Source organism: Cydia strobilella, chromosome 10, assembly GCF_947568885.1.
Source record: "Cydia strobilella chromosome 10, ilCydStro3.1, whole genome shotgun sequence".
Taxonomy (NCBI): domain Eukaryota; kingdom Metazoa; phylum Arthropoda; class Insecta; order Lepidoptera; family Tortricidae; genus Cydia; species Cydia strobilella.
The window spans coordinates 6,055,704-6,078,179 of NC_086050.1; the positions used below are offsets into that span (position 1 = coordinate 6,055,704).

Below are 22,476 nucleotides of genomic sequence, written 5' to 3' on the forward strand. Positions count from 1 at the left end.
CACAATTCTACTTTCGTAACAGCAAAAAACCAACAAACAAATGACAACAGTAATGGCGGCAATTCGATCCTCCGTCAAGGATGTTTTTTTTTTACGAATTAATTCCCTATTCTCATGTCACTCGAGATCAAAATGTCATGCGGTTTATATTAAAAAAACATACTGAATAGACGTTTCGTATCGATAACTGTTTTAATATCTATGGATACTAGAATAGAGACCCACTTGAGTTCCGACAGCTGTTCCAAATTTAAACTCATAACCTTACAACAATCTATAATATAACATTAAAGTACAGATTTTACCTACTACCACAGACAAGAAAGTTCTTATAGTAAAATTGGTTGTAATAATGCTGGTCATTTCCTACAGTTTCTGAACGCATTTTAGAGCACTAACGACAATATGTGCTTAGATAAAAAATTTAACGATTGCGTAATTGCGTATGGTGGTGGAGTAGTAGAATTAATTATCTTTTGTTTCGGTTTTAACATAACGTCGCTGCGCTTCCGACATGTGCTTTTTTGAAAACCGAAATCATACCCTGAACAATTACACAAGGATTTACAAGCGCAACGACATAAAAAAATGTTTACTAAAAAATTAAACTTACCTAGAGTTAGACCTCTTAGACGAGTCGTGTTTCTTCCCACCCTGTAGATTCGGCAGATCCTTTTGCCGTTTCTTCGTCTCGCGCCATATCCGATAGTACAATATGCACATCACAGTCACTGGCACGTAGAAGGCGGCTATAGCCGTCCCGAACGTGATAAACTGGTTCGTCTCTATAAACTGAATGTAACACTCGTTTGGGGGCACCTTGCGTTCACCGTCTATATACGGCCACGCATAAATCCAGGGAGGCCACAACACTAAACTAAAACCCCACGCACTGCCTATCATGACCGTAGCTCTCCGTGTAGTCCTCTTAGCTCTATAAGTTAACGGTCGCGTAACACTAAAATATCTGTCGAAGCTTATGATGAGCAAGTTTAAAACTGACGCGTTCGATGCTAGATAATCTAAAGCCAGCCACGTGTCGCATATATGCGGCCCGAGCGGCCAGTATCCGTAGATAGTGAACATCGCGAACAAAGGCATGGAGATCAGACCGACAGCGAAGTCGGCAACGGCAAGCGAGAACAAGAAATAGTTGCTAATCGTTTGTAATTGCTTGTCGATTTTGAAGCTGATCATAACCATGGAGTTGCCAGCGACGGTCAGGACAGAGAGGATGCTGGCAATGATGGCGATGCCGATCTTCTGGACAAGAGAGTACGGACTGGCGGGGACGTTGGCCAGGTCGGTGAGGTTGGCAGTGGTGTTGTCGATTAGCATGCTGTCAACTCAACGCGCCCGGGGGCCGCGCTGCGCCCCGACCAGAGCGCCGGCCGTGTGCGGGCACGCCTGCAACAAAACACAAACAATTAATACCATAATAATTTGCTTAACATTTTCAAAATATTTTAACAGGTGTTTTATCCCTTATGACGCCAAGAATATTATTTCAAGCCGACTATGTTTGTTAGCTTATTGTGTATGTCATATTTTGGGTTATATATACGTGATCATTTTGATTATTACAAATGGTGTATGGTTAAATGGTGGATCAGAAAGTCAACGAACTCTGGTCTTTCAAATAATATTCCGTAACTTTCGAGATTGTTCCTTAATTTAAGTGTATCACCGCGAACATCACAAATAGAGAGGCATGCAGTTACAAATATTTAAATTTTTATGTTTGCAGTAGGACCGACATACAACTTTATCTTATAATTTGCAGTAGATATTGACTTGCAGCTTTGACTATAGCGAAGCAAACAATGCATGTCTAATTGTACAAAAACCACCTAAAACACTACTAATACCTAAAGGTATATACCAACTTTTGAAACACTAGATTTAAAGTGATATCCTAACTGTGTTACAGCTATGTTACCTACTACATACTAGTTGTGCACTTCCATCAAAAATTGCTGCCACGCTACAGAACAATTTATTCAATGATGAGGATGTTATTATGTAGTTGTTATGATCTTATAGCTAAATGGACTCACACGACTTGAAATTGTGAGAATGTACGGCAACGGAGAAATATGAGTAGATTTTATTTTATTTTACAGATAAATGACGCAATAGTGCATAGTTTTTTAAGTTGAAATAAAATTATATACATAGTGCATATATGTACTGCATATGTATATGCATCCTCCTGAGTTCCAAAAGTATTTGTTTACTTTTTAGAATTTGGAACTTATTTTTTAATAACAGGCGAGTGATGGTCCCCTATGAGTGTAATCAACTAATCATTTGTATATAGCCAATTCATAGGATGATGGTAATCTGGCTCTGCCTTTTTATAACCTTAAAATCTAATTTCAGATTATACAAGTACAACTACATAAAAAGAAATGGCTAGGTGAGTACCAATGTCACATCGTAGAAATGACCGTAAACTTTCGTATATCCAGTCAAAATACCTTCGTTAAATAAAACCTATTTTTAGAAGTACCTACTCACAATAATCAATTTCGGAGGGCTTTTAACTAAAACTTGGGCTCAAAATTGAAGTCGAAACTTTGTTTTAGACTAAAGACAATTTAAATCTTTATATCGCGTAACATAACATAAAGGTCCTGGTACACTTGCGTGAATACTCGTCCTATAGTGGTAGTCAGCAGTGTATAAAAATAATCGTTACAAAAAAAAACATAAACCAGTCTAATATGCCATCATTTTGTGGTAAGTGTCATCATAAGCAGTTCCATTTCACCAAATGGTGCTTTCTGAGAGTAACTACACGAGTTATTATTAAAAACCGGCCAAGTTCGAGTCGGGCTCGCCCACCGAGGGTTCCGTACAAATTTAACTTTTTTTAACATAGTTTTTAAATTTATCCTTGTTCTTGTAGTGTAAGATAAATGTACTTGCTAAATTTCATAGTTCTAGGTTTGTGTTCTAGGTCAACGGGAAGTATCCTATAAATTTTGATTCCCTTGAGAGTGGCTAAATTATACGTTTTTTTGCGGCATAAACAGCCGTATCAAGGGACTGTAGACTTTCAGGTACGGAACCCTAAAAATACCCAAATCAATATGTGTGCCTATAATATTTAAAGATTTCCCTCTATTTCTCTGGGATTCCGTCATCAGATCCTGACTTGATGGCAATCGTACCAACTGGAAATCAACCCCTTTCAAACAAAAACACAGAAATCGGTCTAATAGCGTCCGAGTAATCGGTAATATATAACAAAAAACATTCTGACGAATCAAGAACCTATTTTTGCGTCAGTATGAGACGACCTTTAGCAGAAAGGGGTTAAACAGTCTTTAAAGTTTTTAAACGAATTTCGCTCGCTACTTTTGGAGTCGGTGCCTATATAAGGGTGACTTCAAAATGGCGGCTATATCGACTCATTTTATTCAATAAAACAATGAAAGTTAAGAAAGATTTTGTTGCTAAGTAGGCCGAATTAAAATGCTAAAATGCGCGCAAACGTAGGTACTTACAGCATTTTGTTGATAAGAGATATACAATTAGGGATAGGTATCATAAATTAACTGTAGTTTCTGTATGCTGCCTATTGGGTTCCCACTTTAAACTAAAAGTTTTTACCACCGTCTTGTTTCAGTTTTATTTTTTACTTTGATAACAAATCCCTGTCTTCGTAATCTACTTAAGCACTATCTATAGTCTGCTTTTTTTAATATAAAGTACAATCTTCTTCTTCTTTTTCTTCCTGGCCAATAATATTCCCATCTCTAGTTGAGGTCGGCCCTCCTTATACCATTACGCCCCTTTATACGGTCTGCTGTCATACTTTTATCTACGAATATGCCTGCTGCCTCCATATCTCTCTCGGTGCAGCTCCAAGCTGTTCTAAATATAAAGTACAATACAACGCTACATATTTTTTTATGCGAGACACAAATGCGCGTTCCATACGATTTCTACGAACATGTATGTGCTTCATAGTTTTAAAAAAACTTTATTTTCCTATTTAGTGACATAACACATAATCATTACGATATTTTTGGTAGAATAAACTTTCCAAATTGGTGGAGCCAAAGCACAAAGGCAGTGCTTATGTTACAACGGTATTTTGCACGCTTCGCTTATCACGATGTCCGTGTTCCTAAGCCTTCATAGTCTCAACATGTTTGTTTTGTGCGCCCGTATTTACAAGCCAAGTCAAATTGACAGACGGACGAACAGCAAGCCTCATTTGCATAAGTTAGGTTGCTAACTGGGATTCACAGTTTACACTACTTAATAGTAGTATGCATGACTGCAGTATGTTCTATTCTGCGGCTCAACGATTCTTACCAACGGGTGTAAACATTAAACAAATATAAAAAATCAGAGCTATGACATACCAAGTAGGTAATAAATACACAATCATGAGCAATAAAAATATTGCTATGCTGGGACATTTCCATATCTAAGTGAGCCAATTTCATAGTTTTTGAGTGTAATTGTGATAGAAATAAATACAATTATTAAGGTAGTATAAAAAGTATAGCTGTCTTTTACTTTCTGCTTTCAAGAAAAATATTTTTTCTTAGAACTAGCCCTACATAGACATATTTTAGCCAAAATACCCAATATTGTTGATTCCAGCAAAATTTAGTTGCAAATAGTAGGGTAATTGAATTTTTTTATGAATGTTATCAGTCGACCAGGTTTGTTTTGAGGATCAAATGTCTGTATGAGACCCATTGCCTAGGAGCAATACAAAAGTCGCAAATGATAGTCAAAGTCTGACAATCACACTTCACTGACGAAACGGTCCTAACAAAATGGCAATACATCGTCACGTCCGCATGTAACAGAAGCCGTTTCGATGTATGGAAAATAAGGAAATAGCGATTTACTCAGTGAAATATTGCATTCATGTATATACATAAATGATACAATTACTTTTTTTCTTTTTGGATGTTTAAAAAAAATACATTTCGAAACATTGAGGTCCTGTATTTTTTTTATTATTCCAATATATTTATTAAGTTTCCAATTTACTGTGATAAATTGCTCATTTTCTATCTATTTAACTAGATTTAGTTATAAAATTCAACATTGTGTCAACAACCTTATTTTAATATGTAAAGGGAGTCGCAACACCCATAAGGAAGTAATAATTACCTCCTACCATTAGCTATTTTTTATGTAAGAAAAGATTTTCATCGGTACTCATCTATTTTGTATTCCTAATAAAAATAAAGGTAAAATAATCCCAAAGCACGAAACACTCCTAATGGCATATTATCCTTTTCTAACAAGAATCGAAACAGAAAACATAAGATAAGGATAGGAAAACATTACCATAATGGCGACATTAGTATTATACGTACGGTATAATCAAATGGACGATGAGATTGATTCCGGATTATTACTGATCGTTATAGGTTGCAATTGTAGTTGGCTTTTGTCAGACTTTGTATGTGTGTATGGGTTAATATAACCGAAATATCGTAATGCTTATTGTATAGCTAGGTAGCTAGGCTAGGTAGGTTTGTTAAGAATTTCTAAATATTCGTTCGAAAGGAAACCATCATCAATCAATCAATCAATCATCGCATTTATTCGTGATAAACTATTTCATACAAAAGTATAAAAATAACAAAGAAATATAAACATAAAAAGTCATAAATTAATTTATTCCATAATACAGCATTTACATAATCAGAGTCCATAGGTATGTTACACATTAAAACTAATAAAAAAAGAAATTACAATTAGATATACAAATAAAATAAAATAAAAATTGCAATTACAAATTATTACTAGCTTATTTACACAAATTAATACAAATTATCACATTAACATTATACGCAATGTATACATATTATAACTAAAAACAAGTCAACTAAAGCACGATCAAAGTCAAACTAAAATAAAGCACCCTGAATCGTACCTGGCTCAAAGGTCCTCATTATTCCCGCTGCGTTTCCCCGCTGGACTAGCTGCTATGGAAACCTGCTGAACCAGATACGGCCGAGGATGGCAGCCCCTCTCGCGCAGACGACGCCCTAATTATTTAAAGAAAGCGTGAGCCTCTGACCCCCAAGGCCCCGCCGTCTCGATAGCCACCGGCACAAAGTCATACGAGGATTCCAGCGCGGAATACTTCGCGTGCTTAGCCCTTGCCGCGGACATAAAAATAAATAAATAGTTTACCACGAAAAAGACATTGACATTGACATTCATCATAAAGACATTGGATATTAATTTTAACTCGTTGATCGCTAACCTCGTGCATACAGTGCGTAAATTCAATACGGGCAATAAATCAAAGCAAACATAGAATTTACCCGTGTAATTATGAATTAAGAACTATAAAACTCCCGTGAGACTCAAGCATATTAGATTATTTTAAGCCGGGTCACTCACGTATTATTAAGTCGAATAGCTCGACATGTTTCGGTCCAATTTACGAGGACCGTCTTCACGGAGACACACCGCGTGTACACGCCGCGCCCTCGACCAGTGAAGACGTGTCGTGTCTCCGTGAAGACGGTCCTCGTAAATTGGACCGAAACATGTCGAGCTATTCGACTTAATAATATGTGAGTGACCCGGTTTAAAATAATCTAATATGAATTAAGAAGTTTTATGATATTACACTTAATTATGCCCCGTAATTTTTTTTTAATGAAGAATATCCCAACGCTAGTATAACTAGAGGCCGATACAGATTTAACAACTTTTTACGGATTTTAACTGGTTTTGTTGCGATCAAATCCGAATGAACTATTGAATATTTATCATTCAAAATCATCATTGAAAACTCAATTCTACCAGCGAACATTTAAATATCATTTTATCTAAATGGGTGATACGCGGATAAATTCCGGCCTTCTTAAATAAGAAATAAAGTATTATATGTAAATAAGAAAGTTCGTACCTGCGCATACCTGACATATTTGCCCCAATAGCGGTAGGTATTAAGGAACAAAAATACCCGACACGTACCGAACGACTTAATTCCCTCAGTCTTACGGCCCGATTTGAACTTAAAAGCGAGGTTTAAGCGGGGTTTAAACTAGCAAGAACTTGCATGCAATTTACGTTACATTGCCGACTACTAAGGTAAACTGCATTCAAAATGTTTATCGGATACCGCAATGTAATAAGAATTGCATGCAAGTTCTTGCTAGTCTAAACCTCGCTAAAGATACGTCAAATATTAAGTCTAGATACGATATGGATTAGATATGTCAGTGTCAAAAGTGACGTAACAAATTCAAACTTATCGTTTTACTGGCTCAAGAGATACTTTGTGCATCATTGTCTTGGGGTAATGTTTTAACCAAGTTTTATGAATCTCCAGGATGTAAAACTGTCATGAAAGCAGTATTCATATTTATGACAGCTTTTTAAATTGTACTTTTTGCGGCAATGATTATATCGTAGAGCTTTATGACAATGTCTGAAAGAAAAAAATATTGACATCATCATTCGCTTGCCCTTGTCCCATTCACTTGGGGTCGGCGCAGCATGTCTTTTTCTTCCATACATCTCTGTCACCCGTCATCTCATCATTCACTTGCGTTAGTTTCATATCATCTTTCACACAGTCCATCCACCTTTTCCTCGGTTTTCCTCTCCTCGTACTTCCCTCCACATTCATTCTTAATACCTTTCTCGTCACATGACTTTCATCCCTCCGCATCACATGCCCGTACCATGCTAGGCGATTTGCCCTTACTTTTTCTGTTATGGGTGCAACTTTCAGGCTTCCTCTTATATACTCATTCCTTATCCTATCCATTCTCGTCACGCCACACATCCACCTTAACATTCTCATCTCCGCTACATGCAATCTCTTTTCATCCTTCACCTTTAGGGCCCAACACTCTGATCCATACATGACGACAGGTCTTATGATCGTTTTATAAATTTTACCCTTCAACCGAAGGGGCATACGGGCGTCACAAATGGTTCCCGTAACCTGTCGCCATTTCATCCATCCTGTGCTAATCCGGTTTTTCACGTCGCGGAATAAAAAATATTGACATATTGATTGCTTACATTGACTTAAGGGATTAAAATCTAAATCTGTGCTTAAGGGGCAGTAGATTTGAATAGTACATTGTGCAACGAGGGGTAAGTAATATTTCACTAACAAGGTTTATAAATTCACGACAGCCGCAGGCTGGAGTGAATTAAAGACTCGGGTTAGCAATATTTTTACCCCCGGAGCTACACAATGTTTTTCATCACACTTGCAAAGAAAAAAACTAAATTTTGAGCGAAATAAGTCTTAAACACGGTGACATTTCAGATTCGCCCGCCATCTTGTAATGTTTTGACTGGTTAGGCATCGAAGGCACGGACCCGTCCGGCATTCAGCTACGATTGAAAATTGTGAAAAAATATTTTAAACGGCTCTTAAATTAATGAAATTAAATATTTTTAAACATTAACAAAAAAATTAAATTATTAACGTTAGTTTTCTAAAAGTAAACCTCATCTTTTACCTTCACTTTTAACAATTTTTTCTTAGAACCTAACTTGGTACGAATAATACTATTGTAAACGAATTGAGATTGCGAAATGTTAACAATGACGGTTACAGTGCTTTTTATTTTTTTACTTTATAAAGTATGAAACAATAAATAATTTTCCGCTTAGGCTATTCACAGGGTGTGTTCGACCGCCATGGGAGTTGTCCCCAAACTGGGTCAAGTGTATAGGGCGGCCTTGATCTGATTTGCATGGGACGTGTTACGTAAACTACATACTGATTGTTTTTATTTAAATAATGTTTAATCAGAAATATTAGACGATCGCCTTCACAAGTCCAATTGTAAAAATTTAAATCTCTTTTTATTAAACCATATTTATGTCTATAACGACTGCTCCCAGGTTAATTCCTGCCTTTTTGGATACGCTGCTGTGCCTATTAAAACGTCGTATAATTTTTGTACATATTTTCGTGTTTCAGCTAACTGCAGTGGTTTTTATTTTTATAAATGTATAATATATAAATGTATTATGTATAATAATGTAGTACCCTCCTAAACATATTCACTGCCAGCGACCCCCTAGGTAGGGGTCTCTGTCCGTAGGCACTTTTCGCTACGATGGGTGTTCCAGTGTTATCGGCTACGAACGTAGCGCGTAGCTCGCTCTGGCAGCGTATGCGTTTAGTAACCTTTATTAAATTTATCCCTAACGCTAAATCACTACACAAATTTCATTAACCCTCGACGGGCCCTCTGTTCATTTCTTACAGCCTGATTCGAACTTTAACATCCGTCAAAAATTTGCAGTTGTCAGTGTCTATAGTGACGTTTTTGTTTGAAGAAACGTCACTTTTGACACTAACATATCCCATCCATACCGTACCGAAACTTTTGCCTTAAGTATTTGAAAGTTCGAATCGGGCCGGTAGTCGCTTTCCTCCACAAGGCGGAAAAACACTAGAATCGGCTACGCTACGCGTGTAGCGCTACGAAAACGTTGGCAGTGAATGTGTTAAAATTGGTCATTTTTAGGGTTCCGTACCCACACGGTAAAAACGGGTCCCTATTACTAAGACTCCGCTGTCCGTCTGTCTATCCGTCTGTCCGTCTGTCTGTCACCAGGCTGTATCTCATGAACCGTGATAGCTAGAGAGTTGAAATTTTTATCATGATGTATTTCTGTTGCCGCTATAACACACACAACAAAACAAACAACACACAGACAAATACTAAAAACAGAATTCTTTTTTAAGTGGGGCTCCCATGCAACAAACGTTATTTTTTTGCCGTTTTTTGCGTAATGGTACAGAACCCTTCGTGGGCGAGTCCGACTCGGTTTTTCATTAATGAAAGAGCCGTAAGTAGATACCAACAGAGTTACTTTTGGGTTTATAATTTTAGTATGGACACTACAAACAAGGGCTTTTACGGGGGCTTATCAAAAGACCGCAAGAATGAGGTTTAGATTGTCCGACAATGAAATATAAAAATAAAACCCCTCAGCGATCAGCAGAGCGTGGCAGGCGCGCCCCGGCGATCAAAGAAATGCCGATTGGGCGTTTTACGCCCGAAATAGATGAGCGAAAACCATTTAAAAAACGCTTTACAAAATTAGAAGAATTTAAAAACGGTGGAGTCCTTTCAAATACCATGTTGTGTGTGTGTTGGCTGAAAGCTTAACGTAAAATGTTGATGTAGGTACGTATCTAATTGTGCCACGTATGCGTATTTGAATGGCAGATAATTGAAAGTAAGAACAAAGAATTTATTCCCCTTCAGATAAGGTAGGATTGCTACTAATTCTATTTTCTGACTTAGGTAAAACATTTATTCTCAACACTGATTTAACTTTCGCGATTTTTACTCATTCCGTCAAAATCCGTGAGCCATTGAAATCAAAAAACATAGAAATTTCAATCGAGACGAAGGCTTGAAGATCTCATCCACATGGGACCCAGTCATTAGTAAATGTAAGCGAAAACAAATATCGCAAGTTGAAAAATCGAATATCGTGAGTTATGCGTGTCGATCCGGGGATGGGAGTGCGCAAAATGTTCAAGTTAATAAACAAGGCCAAGTGCGGGTAGGTAGTTCGAAAAACTCGCGCGCCTAGGTGAAGTTAATGTCAACTTTAGCCAGTTTTCTCCGATACCACGGGGACAACGCCGTCCTCGAAACGTAGGAGGTAAATTTAAAACTTATTTTACGCGATTAAGTCCCGTCGTTGTGAATAATAATGACCATTTATTCTATCATTTAATTATTATACGAGAGAAAATGGCATAATTATATCGCTACACCAAATTGTCGCTACACATTGCCGTGGCATGTTTGTAGTCACGCAGAGATAGGGTTAATTTTAAGATTAAACATTTCAAGCAGTATTTACATTAAATCTGTTATAGCTTTTATTAGGGTTCCGTACCCAAAGGGTAAAAAACGGGACCCTATTACTAAGACTCCGCTGTCCGTCTCTCCGTCTGTCTGTCAATAGTCATGAACCGTGATAGCTAGACAGTTAAATACTAAAACGTACGGAACCCTCGGTGGGCGAGTCCGACTCGCACTTATATTACTAGCTTCTGCCCGCGACTTTGTCTGCGTGGGATGATGTACTTCCTCAAACTATATCCAAACCAAATTTCATGTAAATCAGTTCAACACACGCGAAATGCACTGCGAATCGTATCAAGGTCGTAACTATCACCACAATATCAAAAATTTATCACATTCTAAAATCATAAATACTGCTCCTATTCAAACCTTACTAATAAGTCTCATAATTTCATAACGACATAATTTTCACTTTTTCAAGTGCCAAATTCCTCTCATATTCAGTTACATACCAGTCTCGAGTAAAAACAACTATTACAGAGGTGATGAGGGGTGCTACAAACAAGTGATTCATCACTTTGGACGACTAGACCAGCGGTGGAACAAAAATGGGTTTTGATAATATTAAAGTTTTTTCTTTTTCGATATGTCATTGTTAGCATGTTAAATAAGACTTTCGTAAAAAGTTAGAAATTTTTAGGGTGAGCGTTCGGATATATTGAAATATTTTAATTTCTGCTAATAACTTTGTAAATATAGAATTAAAGTTACAAAAAACTTTAACATATTCAATACCACTTTAATTTATACACAATATTCGGTTTTTAGAAATCTGGAACATGTGCTTTCTGGTGAACTTAAAAACATTAATTATTTTGTAAATAAAGAATTAGAGTAGCTGATATTGCAAAATTACGATATTATGGATCAGCTTATTATACTTGTAAAAAATTAGAAATGTAGACAATGTGCTTCTCTAGATATTGATTTCTGGTTAAGCAGTATAGCCAATATTGAATTAAAGTTTGTAGAGTTAATATTAAACGATCATGACAATGATCTTAGTTCCCACACAAAAGATTAGAAATATAAAATCTGTGCGTCACTAAATACTGATACGTATGCATTCCGTGCTTATATTTACGTTACATTTCAAACGCGCGGCATGGTTGCGCGCGCCGCGCTGTGCGCCGCCGAGGCAGCGATCAAACGGTATTGATATATAGGTAGATCAACGGTATATAGATCAACGGGCTAGCGGGTAACCTAACCTTGCTAGACGCGTGCAAAATAATATTTCACAAAATTCTAAAAAATGTTCTAAAAGCATTCTGTATTTTTAACAGGTTAAAATTAAGTATCTAAATAGTCATAAAAATAATAAACCAGAACATTTGGTCGGGTCGTGTCTTTAACCTTGCCAGGCGATCTAAAAAGTATGGCACTTACTTGCACGCAAAATTAAGTTTGTTTACTATACAAATTGTATGCATTACAAAGTTATTTTTGTAGTAAATTAAAGACCACTAGGTAGGATGTACAGTCAGCAATACTATTCGCTTAGCACCTTTGCATACAAACCTATACAGGGGTGGTATATTTTCTCTGCAGCTGACCGTACAATGTGATTGTAACTATGAGGATGGTGTATATTTATGACGTATGAGGATATTTCTATTAAAAGTTATGTTAGATTTTGAAATTTTTATATTGAGTATATCTACTTATATAAAAAATTGAATTTTGGTTATGGAATTTTATATTATATAACATACAAAAAAAACAACAATAAACAAAAAAAAATATATAAGTAGGGCTGTATCTCCTAAACCGTCCGTCGCAGCGCAAAAATAAAAAAAAAATTTCGTTCCCCTCTTTCAATATACAAAAAACACAATAAATAAATAAATAAATACTATAGGACATTCTTACACAGATTGACTAAGTCCCACAGTAAGCTCAAGAAGGCTTGTGTTATGGGTACTCAGACAACGATATATATAATATACAAATACATAGAAAACACCCATGACTCAGGAACAAATATCTGTGTTCATCACACAAATAAATGCCCTTACCGGAATTCGAACCCAGGACCATCGGCTTCACAGGCAGGGTCACCCACTAGGCCAGACCGGTCGTACAATGAAACACAAAAAGAAAAAAAAAACTTTACACGGCTGTATCTCCTAAACCGCGCGTCGTAGCACAAAAACAATCATCAAATTTTCGATCCACTTTAAGAAACCCTCAATTAATATTTAAAAAAAAAACAAAAAAAAACGAAAAAATCTTTATAAGGCTGTATCTCCTGAACCGTGCGTCGTAGCGCAAAATAATAAAACTTTCGTTCAACTGCAGTGGACCCTTAATTAACATTTAAAAAAAAGAAAAAAGGAAAAAAAAATCTTTAGAGGGCTGTATCTCCTAAACCGTGCGTTGTAGAGCAAAAATAATCTAGTTTTCGTTCCCCTTTGAGAAACTCCTAATTAACATACAAGAAACACAATGAAAAACAAAGAAAAAATCTTTATAGGGTTGAATCTCCTAAATCGTGCGACGGAGCGCAAAAATAATCAAATTTTCGTTCCACTTTAAGAAACCCTTAATTAATATAGGTATAAAAAAAACACAAAAAATCCGTATAATGCTGAATCTCCTAAACCGTGCGCCGTAGCGCAAAATAATAACATTTTCGTCCGCCTGCAGTGGACCCTTAATAAACATTAAAAAAAAAAACAAAGAAAAAAATAATATTTACAGGGCTGTATCTCCTAAACCGTTCGTTATAGCGCAAAAATAATCAAATTTTCGTTCCCCTATCAGAAGCCCCTAAGTAACATACAAAAAACACAATGAAAACATAAAAGAAAAAACAAAGAAAACAATCTTTTTATAGGGCTGTATCTCCTAAACCGTGCGTCGGAGGGCAAAAAAAGTAAAATGTTCGTTCCCCTCTAAGAAACCCTTTTTTAATATGAGAAAAAACAAAAAAAAAACGAAAAAAATATTTACACGGCTGTAACTCCTAAACCGTGCGTCGTAGCGCAAAAATAATCAAAATTTCATTCCACTTTAAGAAACCCTTAATTTATATTTTTAAAAAATCTTTATAAGGCTGTATCTCCTAAACCGTGCATCGTAGCGCAAAATAATAAAATTTTCGTTCCGTTGCAGTGGACCCTTAGTTAACATTAAAAAAAAGAAAAAAAAAACAGAAAAATATCTTTACAGGGCTGTATCTCCTAAACCGTGCGTTGAAGCGCAAAAATAATCTAATTTTCGTTCCCGTTTGAGAAACCCGTAAGTAACATTAAAAAAATACAATGAAAAACAAAAAAGAAAACAAAAAATTAAAAAATCTTTATAGGGTTGTATCTTTTAAATATTAATAAGGGTTTCTTAAAGTGGAACGAAAATTTAAATATTTTTGCTCTTCGCTCCGACGCACGGTTTAGGAGATACAACCCTAAAAACATTTTTTTTTTGTTTGTTTTCTTTTTAGTTTTTCATTGTGTGTTTTGTATGTTACTTAGGGGCTTTTCAAAGGGGAACTAAAATTAGATTATTTTTGCGCTACAACGCACGGTTTAGGAGATACAACCCTATAAAGATTTTTTATTTTTTTGTTTTCTTCTTTGTTGTTCGATTATGTTTTTTGAATGTTACTTACGGGTTTCTCAAAGGGGAACGAAAATTAGATTAGTTTTGCGCTACAACGCACGGTTTACGAGATACAGCCCTGTAATAGGACATTTCGATGCTAGTGCGGAAAGTATGTCATTATTAGACATTTCCGCACGTGTATCGAACGACGTTTTTCAATACAGTTGCGAAAAAATAAGAAAAACAACAAGTAAGGAATTCGAAACTTTTATATTATTAATGAGGGCTATCGTTTTTTTGCTCACCAGTTGGCGCCTCTGTTGATGGTGGTCCAAAAGACTATAGAACAGCTGTCAGTCGTTGAAGTGACAAATGACATTTGACATTTCGAACTATGGAAAAGACCACCATCTACACTAGCGCCCCTAGCGGCGAATTCATACGCGATAGCCCTCATTCTGTGACATCATTGACATTATGAAGAGGTGTTTTAGCTGGGTGTTATTATTATTGAACCCATTTCAATGAAAGATTTTTTTTAAATGCATGTTCTATAAGACAATTGTACATATAAAACATTGTACTATTATTACCCAAATATCGTTAATTACGATTATTTGTGTATCGTACATTTATAAAAACAATATCGAATGTTGCCTTTGGAAATTTAAAGCAGAAATAAAAAACGCCTCTCCTTTGACAGGCGTTCCGTTCTATTCAGACAACTTATTAAGAACGGTTTTTCAATATACAATATATAAAAAAATAGACGTGTTATAATGATGAAGAGGTAAGTAATAAAATATGAAATATGTATATTTCTCGTATTCTTACTTTAACAGTAGGTTTTTTTGTTGATTACTGAGCATTGAGTATTGAAATAATCGTTAATAACGATATTTAGGTAATAATAGTACAATGTTTTATATTTGTAAAACAATACAATGTGTATAATGTTGTATGAAGTGGGTTCAATAATAATAACAAAATCCATTCTAGTCGAATAAAAGCTATAAAAACACCTCTTCATAATCAATAATTAGAGTCAATAATTAGAGTTTTGAATGATTCACGGTGGTTTTGAAATATCGGGAGCTCACAAATAATATAAAAGGTAATCACGGTCTATATCACGGTCAATATAAGTCTAATGTCAATAATGTCACAGAATTAATAATATAAAAGTTTCGAATTCCTTACTTGTTGTTTTTCTTATTTTTTCGCAACGGTATTAAAAAACGTCGTTCGATACATGTGCGGAAATGTCATTCTACGAAAGTATGTAAAGTATGACATACTTTCCGCACTAGCATCGAAATGTACTATTTCTGTTTTTTTTTTTCTTTTTTTTATGTTTTTAAGGGTCCACTGCAATGAAACGAAAATTTTATTATTTTGCGCTACGATGCACGGTTTAGGAGATACAGCCTTATAAAGATTTTCTGTTTTTTTTTTTAATATATTACTTAAGGGTTTCTTAGTGGAACGAAAATTTGATTATTTTTGCGCTCCGTCGCACGGTTTAGGAGATACAACCCTATAAAGATGTTTTTTTTTTGTTTTTCTTTTTAGTTTAGGGGTTTCTCAAAGGGGAACGAAAATAAGTTTATTTTTGCGCTACAACGCACGGTTTAGGAGATACAGCCCTCTAAAAAAAAAATTCTGTTTTTTTTTTCTTTTCTTTTTAAATGTTAATTACGTTGAACGAAAATTTTATTATTTTACTCTACGACCCACGGTTGAGACAGCCTTATAAAGATTTTTTTGGTATTTTTGTTTGTTTTTTTTTTTAATATCGGCTCGGCTTAGGAGATACAGCCGTGTAGTTTTTTTTCTTATTGTGTTTCATTGTGTTTTTTGTATATTAAAAGTGGTTTTAAAGGGGAACGAAAATTTTATTATTTTTGCGCTACGACGGACGGGTTAGGAGATACAGCCCTATATTTCTTTTTTTGTATATTTATATAATATAAAATTTCATAACCAAACTTCAACTTTATATATAAGTAGATATATTTAATATAAAAATTTCAAAATCTAACATAATTTAATAATAGCGTCGTAGCGTAAAATAATAAAATTTTCGTTCAACTTAATTAACATTTAAAAAGAAAAGAAAAAAAAAAACAAATTTTTTTTTAGAGGGCTGTATCTCCTAAACCGTGCGACGGAGCGCAAAAATAATCAAATTTTCGTTCCACTAAGAAACCCTTAATTAAAATATTAAAAAAAAAAACACAAAAAACCTTTATAATTCTGTATCTCCTAATCCGTGTGCCGTAGCGCAATAATAAACATTAAAAAAAAAAATAGAAAAAAAAAAACAGAAAAAATATTTACAGGGCTGTATCTCCTAAACCGTGCGTTGTAGCGCAAAAATAATCAAATTTTTCGTTCCCTTAATAGAAGCCCTTAAGTAACATACAAAAAACACAATATATAACATACATCATAAATATACACCATCGTCATAGTTACAATCACATTGTACAGTCAGCTGCAGAGAAAAGATACCACCCCTGTAAAGAAGTTTGTATGCAACGGTGCTAAGCGAATAGTATTGCTGACTGTACATCCTACCTAGTAGTCTTTAATTTACTGTACTACAAAAATAACTTTGTAATGCATACAATTACTATAGTAGACAAACTTAATTTTACGTACGAGTAAGTGCCATACGTTACTTTTTAGATCTTCTGGCAAGGTCAAAGACCCGACCAAATGTTCAGGCTTATTTTTTTGTGACTATTTAGATACTTAACTTCAACCTGTAAAAAATACAGATTGCCTCACGAACTTTTTTGGAGCCCTAAAAAATCTTAAAAAATATAAGGGTTGATTTAGCCCCGCTACCCTGCAGCCAGACCTCCAGTGCTGAGTTAGGGTATGATAGGAGAAGTATCAGGCAAATTTTCAGCTTGCCTCAAGGACCTACTCCAAAATGTCTACCAGCTCTCGGACCACTAAGTAACTACAAATAATCAGTCCACATAACAAACATTTTGTACTCATTTTGAAGTCATAATTACATTAATTTCACGTAATATCGGCATCTAATTTATGTGCACGGTAAACAAACTAATGAATGACAAGAAAAGTCAAGCAGCGCTTACGAAGCTGAGCGGGGGGTGGGGCGACCGGGCGAGGTACCTATAGGTATAGATAGATACGAATGCTACGATAGGCTCCCGCGTGCCGCGCCGGCACCTTGATGGACCAGCGCGGCGTATGTATGAATTTCGCGCCTTTTTAAATAGATTTGGCTATAACAATAGAAGCTACACACAGAAATTTCTTACTTTTCATAATATGGTTGCATATATTATTTTATAGTATGAAACTTATCTTTATAGACTTTAATTCAATATTGGACCTTACAGGACAAAAAACGCATATTAAAATTTAAGCAGCAATCCTATTTTTCTAATTTTCGGCTTTGTCTATTAACTTAAGAGTTTAGAGATATTATTGTGGATTTTTAAAACTTTAATTCAATATCGACAAAATAATAAGCTAATTTTAGTTTGACAAAGAAGCACGTTAAATTTTTTTCTAAAAATGTAACAGTTTAAAGAGTCATACATAATTTAAACGATGAAGCTTAAACTTTGCACTTTAATTCAATATTCAAAAAGCATCAATCAAAATATATAAATACCTAATTTATACCTAACGCTCGTTCTAACTTTTCGTCTTAAATTACAAATATGCTTAAAAACATGTCCCCTGCCATATAAGCATCACTTTTCCTTCTTTAGAATTATCATAACTTTAAGGTCAAAAATATGGTCCCACTATCGGTCTAGACTGTCAGCCCGTGGCCGGTGAGCGGTGAGGTCATCCATCCATCACCGGAATATCCATGAATAAGTTGAGATATTTGCATCGGGCCACTTCATTTTTTTATCGGTTTGTTAGCCCCGTCGACGCCAAAAAGAGCGTTTTACACCCTTTAATTAAAATATTTACCCATGAAATAGAATCATATTATTATAGGTACCCAGCTTTAGTTCACGCTTTAAAATAATTTAATTATTATTGTCGATAAATACATACTATACAATTAAGTTTTTTTATGTTAAATATGTGCTAATCGGACGTGCTTCATCATGGTTTTTATTTTAGTTGTTTTTTATTACGAAATATCCATGTTGACGAGATATTTTATCGGTTATACGCAGTTCAGCTCGTTTCGTTTTAATTTATAAAATGTTATGGAATAGAATCACATAACTTTATTTCACGGGTCAAAACCAATTTACTCCCTGCCCTACTTTATTATATGTATTGTAAATGCCTGTTTGTTACCTTTCCACGCTTAAACCGTTGAACTGAAGAGGCCATAGAGGATATAGAAGTTTTTATCAATCATCATCATTCCACGCAGACGAAGTTGTGTGTGAAGTAAATTATTTCAGCTTTTCTACGTCTATTTATTTACAGGATTCATAATATCGTATTTGAGTTAAAAATAATAATAAAGATACTTCCTACGTATACCTACCTAATGACATACCCATAATCCGAAAAAAAATCCCTTAGGCTCTCTGTAAACTATGATAATGATAAAAATACTCTTAAAAAGTCGTAAAAGTTTAAATTACCCTTCTTTGTCGTCTTCATTTCGCATTTTTGCCTCAAAAAGCACTATAAATACAGCACTAAAGGAAATGCAGAAGCGAACTCTTTCAAAATGCACTGGAAACGGAACGTTGCCGGGTCCAATTTGTCCTGCTACTATGCAAATACTGCAAACCACATTCGCACGATAACCTTTTTATTTACGAGCGGTTTACACGCTCGAAGCGTGTATTTGGTTGCGGGTGAAACAAGTTCTTAATTGAACCGTTATACAGGACCTTTACATGTATCCGTTTTCAGGACTCTTTCTAAAAAGGACAGAGAAAGGGACTAAATAGAATAGAATAGAATAGAATAGAATTCATTTATTCATGGTAAACTACATTTCATACAAACGTCATTACAAAGAAAAAGTATTTAAAACAAAAAAGTATATACCTAGTTTACCACGAAATGGTCCCGCCTCAGCATAATGCTAACCTTAAAGTCAGCGCTGTTCTTCCGGCGAGACCATTTGTGGGCCACGAACGCAACCGTACAACACAGGAATATGTTTTTCCCCGTTCCACTTAAATGCAAGATAGCCCAAAGCATCCGGCAAAAGGAAATACCTATTTCCCTTGCTATCTATGTAACAATACATTATTTGCCCGGACGGACGAACATACTCGTATATGTAATATCGAACAAAACACAGAAACTGGTCCTGGACACTAACACAAAAAGAAGAGCACGCGCTGCTGGTGGCTAAATAGCTGGGCAGAAAATCTACTGTAAAATATTGGAACCCACACGTAGAGGGGATTGAACCTAGAGACTCCGTAGAAATTAAAAATCTGGTGTCCGAGCAGAACATCATTAGGTGAAATCTGCCAGACTCCGATGGCTCAGGCACGTAGCCCGGATGGGTGACGATCGGACAGTCTGGATGGCGTACTATGGCTGAAGACCGCTGAACAAACGAAGTGCAAAAAGAGCTTAGCGAACTCGGCTCCGCCGATTGAACAGAAACGGCTTTGGACGGAGAAGCATGGCAGTTTTTGGTGTCGGAGGCCTAGATCCACTTTGGGTCCTCGCCCTACAGCAGTAAGTAATTACCTAAGTAGGTAAGTATTAGTCATCGCAGAGCAAATTTATACTAGTTTGAACTGAGTAACTATTCTATTGGGCGGTCGTAATAAAATAACGCCTCAGGACATTTTTTAAGCTGCTTGTACCACAGAGCTACAGACGTGATTGCAGATAAAATTGCAACAAAAATGGTAACAAAGTCTCTCATTCATTAAGGATGTTGTTGCGCAACCACACAACTTCATGCATACTAATAAATACTAGTACTAATAAACATAAAAAGGGTTCCGTTTCTTGACCGTTATAGCTTAATACGAGTATTTAAGTGCCGTTCGGATACAGACTGCACCAGCATTATGACGACCGATCTGGCCTAGTGGGTAGTGATCCTGCCTGTGAAGCCGATGGTCCTGGATTCGAATCCCGGTAAGGGCATCTATTTGTGCGATGAACACAAATACTTGTTTCTGAGCCATGGTTGTTTTCCATGTATATACATAAGTATGTATTTATCTATATTAGTATGTATATCATCGCCTAGCGCCCATAGTACAAGCTTTGCTTAGTTTGGGGCTAATAGGTTAATTTGTGTAAGAGGTCCCCTAATATTTGTTTGTTCTCTTACTGCTGCAGTATTGCGGCACGGCATTACTGCTGACTGCATTGCTGCCGCAAATGTCAAAGATCCAGGCGGCACCATCGAATTTTAGAAACGGTTTTCATGCGTTTTCTTTACCTTTTTACTGCAATTACTCGTAAGTATATGTTTTTTTTTTTGGTTCATATATGCTAGTTTTATTCACGGCCATAATCAGAATGAACTTCCAGAAGATTCCTCCACGTCATGTCATTAACATTGGCAGTGAGGCCAACACATGTCGGTCAAGTTCGATGGTCGAGGGGAGGGTCCTTGGCCTGGTTATATCATTCTTTGTTGTACTCTCCTAGGCTCCATGGAAATAGTGTAGTCTTATCAGTTAACATGGCTCCATTTTTAGTTTCGGGTGGGTTGCAAACTCGCGACTTTTAAAGTCGCGCCTGCCTTACCGTTTAGTTAGGCTAACAACGCTGGGGAAATTACTTTTTTTATATTAGGGGACATCTTACACAGATCAACCTAGCCCCAAACTAAGCAAAGCTTGTACATAGAAAATATTTATGTTCATCACACAATTAAATGCCCTTAAGGATTCGAACCCAGGATCATCGGTTTCACAGGCAGGGTCACTACCCACTAGGCCAGACCGGTCGTCAATGTATTAAGAGTCACACGAACCCACCGCCAAAAAACTCCCATACTGTCAAAGTTACGCTCTCATTTTAAAAAGACATTACATGAAACTTGGCATGAATTTACGTAGCATGTATCTGTTCTACTGTTGCTGTCTGGTACTAGTTTTCGTTGCTGAAATTGTTATGCAAAGAAAATACTTACAGCGAGTATAAGTTTTGTGTAAAAAATCTATCCGCTCTAATTTATTTGTAATATTTTTATAACAATTTCTAGCAATGAAAACTAGTACCTACTTATCAGAATTAGATATATGTTTACTAAATTTTCATGTCTTTAATCTTATTTTAGAATGTCGTTTTAAATGAGAGCGTCACTTTGATTGTATGGCGGCGGCTAAGTTTGTGAGACTTACTAACTCTTAGTAAATTATTTACGCTGAACCTCTACTGACGCTGGTTTTGATTAGCGGCCGATAAAAATACGAGCGAAAAGTCGAGCCTTCATAATTTACAATCACATCCTGAGCCCCTGAGATCCGATATCGGATGTAGGATCCTACATCCACGTAGTCAGGCCGCGGGGGCGCGCCCGGGCGCCGTCTTTAACGCTCACGCACACTAAAATAAACATTATGCCTACACATACGCACAAAAACAAATATTATCGGTCCAACAGCTGACGGGGGGCTCCGACATGGATAAATTTATCGGAAGCGCCTCTCCGATATGGGATGTTGGAACGCGCCTTATGAGAAAAACAGCTGTAGGAGAGTGCCATATGGCAGCAAGTCCGCCTTTTTTGCTTTATATATCGTTTTTTAGGAATAACTATATATAATGAATAAATAAATACAGAAAGACGCATATGTCTCACATTTTACTTTCATCCGACATCCGATATCGGGTCGGGCAATGTAAAAACGCTCTTAGACTGAAGCTGGAACAGTGCAATGTTAATTGCATTCGCCTAATGAACGCACGGCCCTGGGGTTGAGACGTGATTTCCCGTCACGGATATATAAGTAGAGTAGACTACGCTACGCACTTATTTCGTGAGGTTAGGCTTATCAGAGATCAGACGAGGAAAATGAGCTGCACATTGCATACCATTGTTGTCTTTGTCTCGAAACGGAAATATCTTACGCGATAAAAATTGCTTAAGTATGAGAAGTATGTATAT

At 36.1% G+C, this 22,476-nt stretch overlaps 1 protein-coding gene across 1 annotated transcript in view; it reads right to left on the minus strand.

Annotated features, from left to right (window-relative positions):
- The window catches only part of LOC134744576 (muscarinic acetylcholine receptor DM1), a 117,775-nt gene that overhangs the window by 42,209 nt on the left and 53,090 nt on the right, over positions 1-22,476 (minus strand). The window contains exon 2 of the mRNA XM_063678422.1: positions 614-1,407. Coding sequence (XP_063534492.1) covers positions 614-1,338 — 725 coding nt within the window. The 5' untranslated portion in view covers positions 1,339-1,407. The remainder of the gene's footprint in view (positions 1-613; positions 1,408-22,476) is intronic.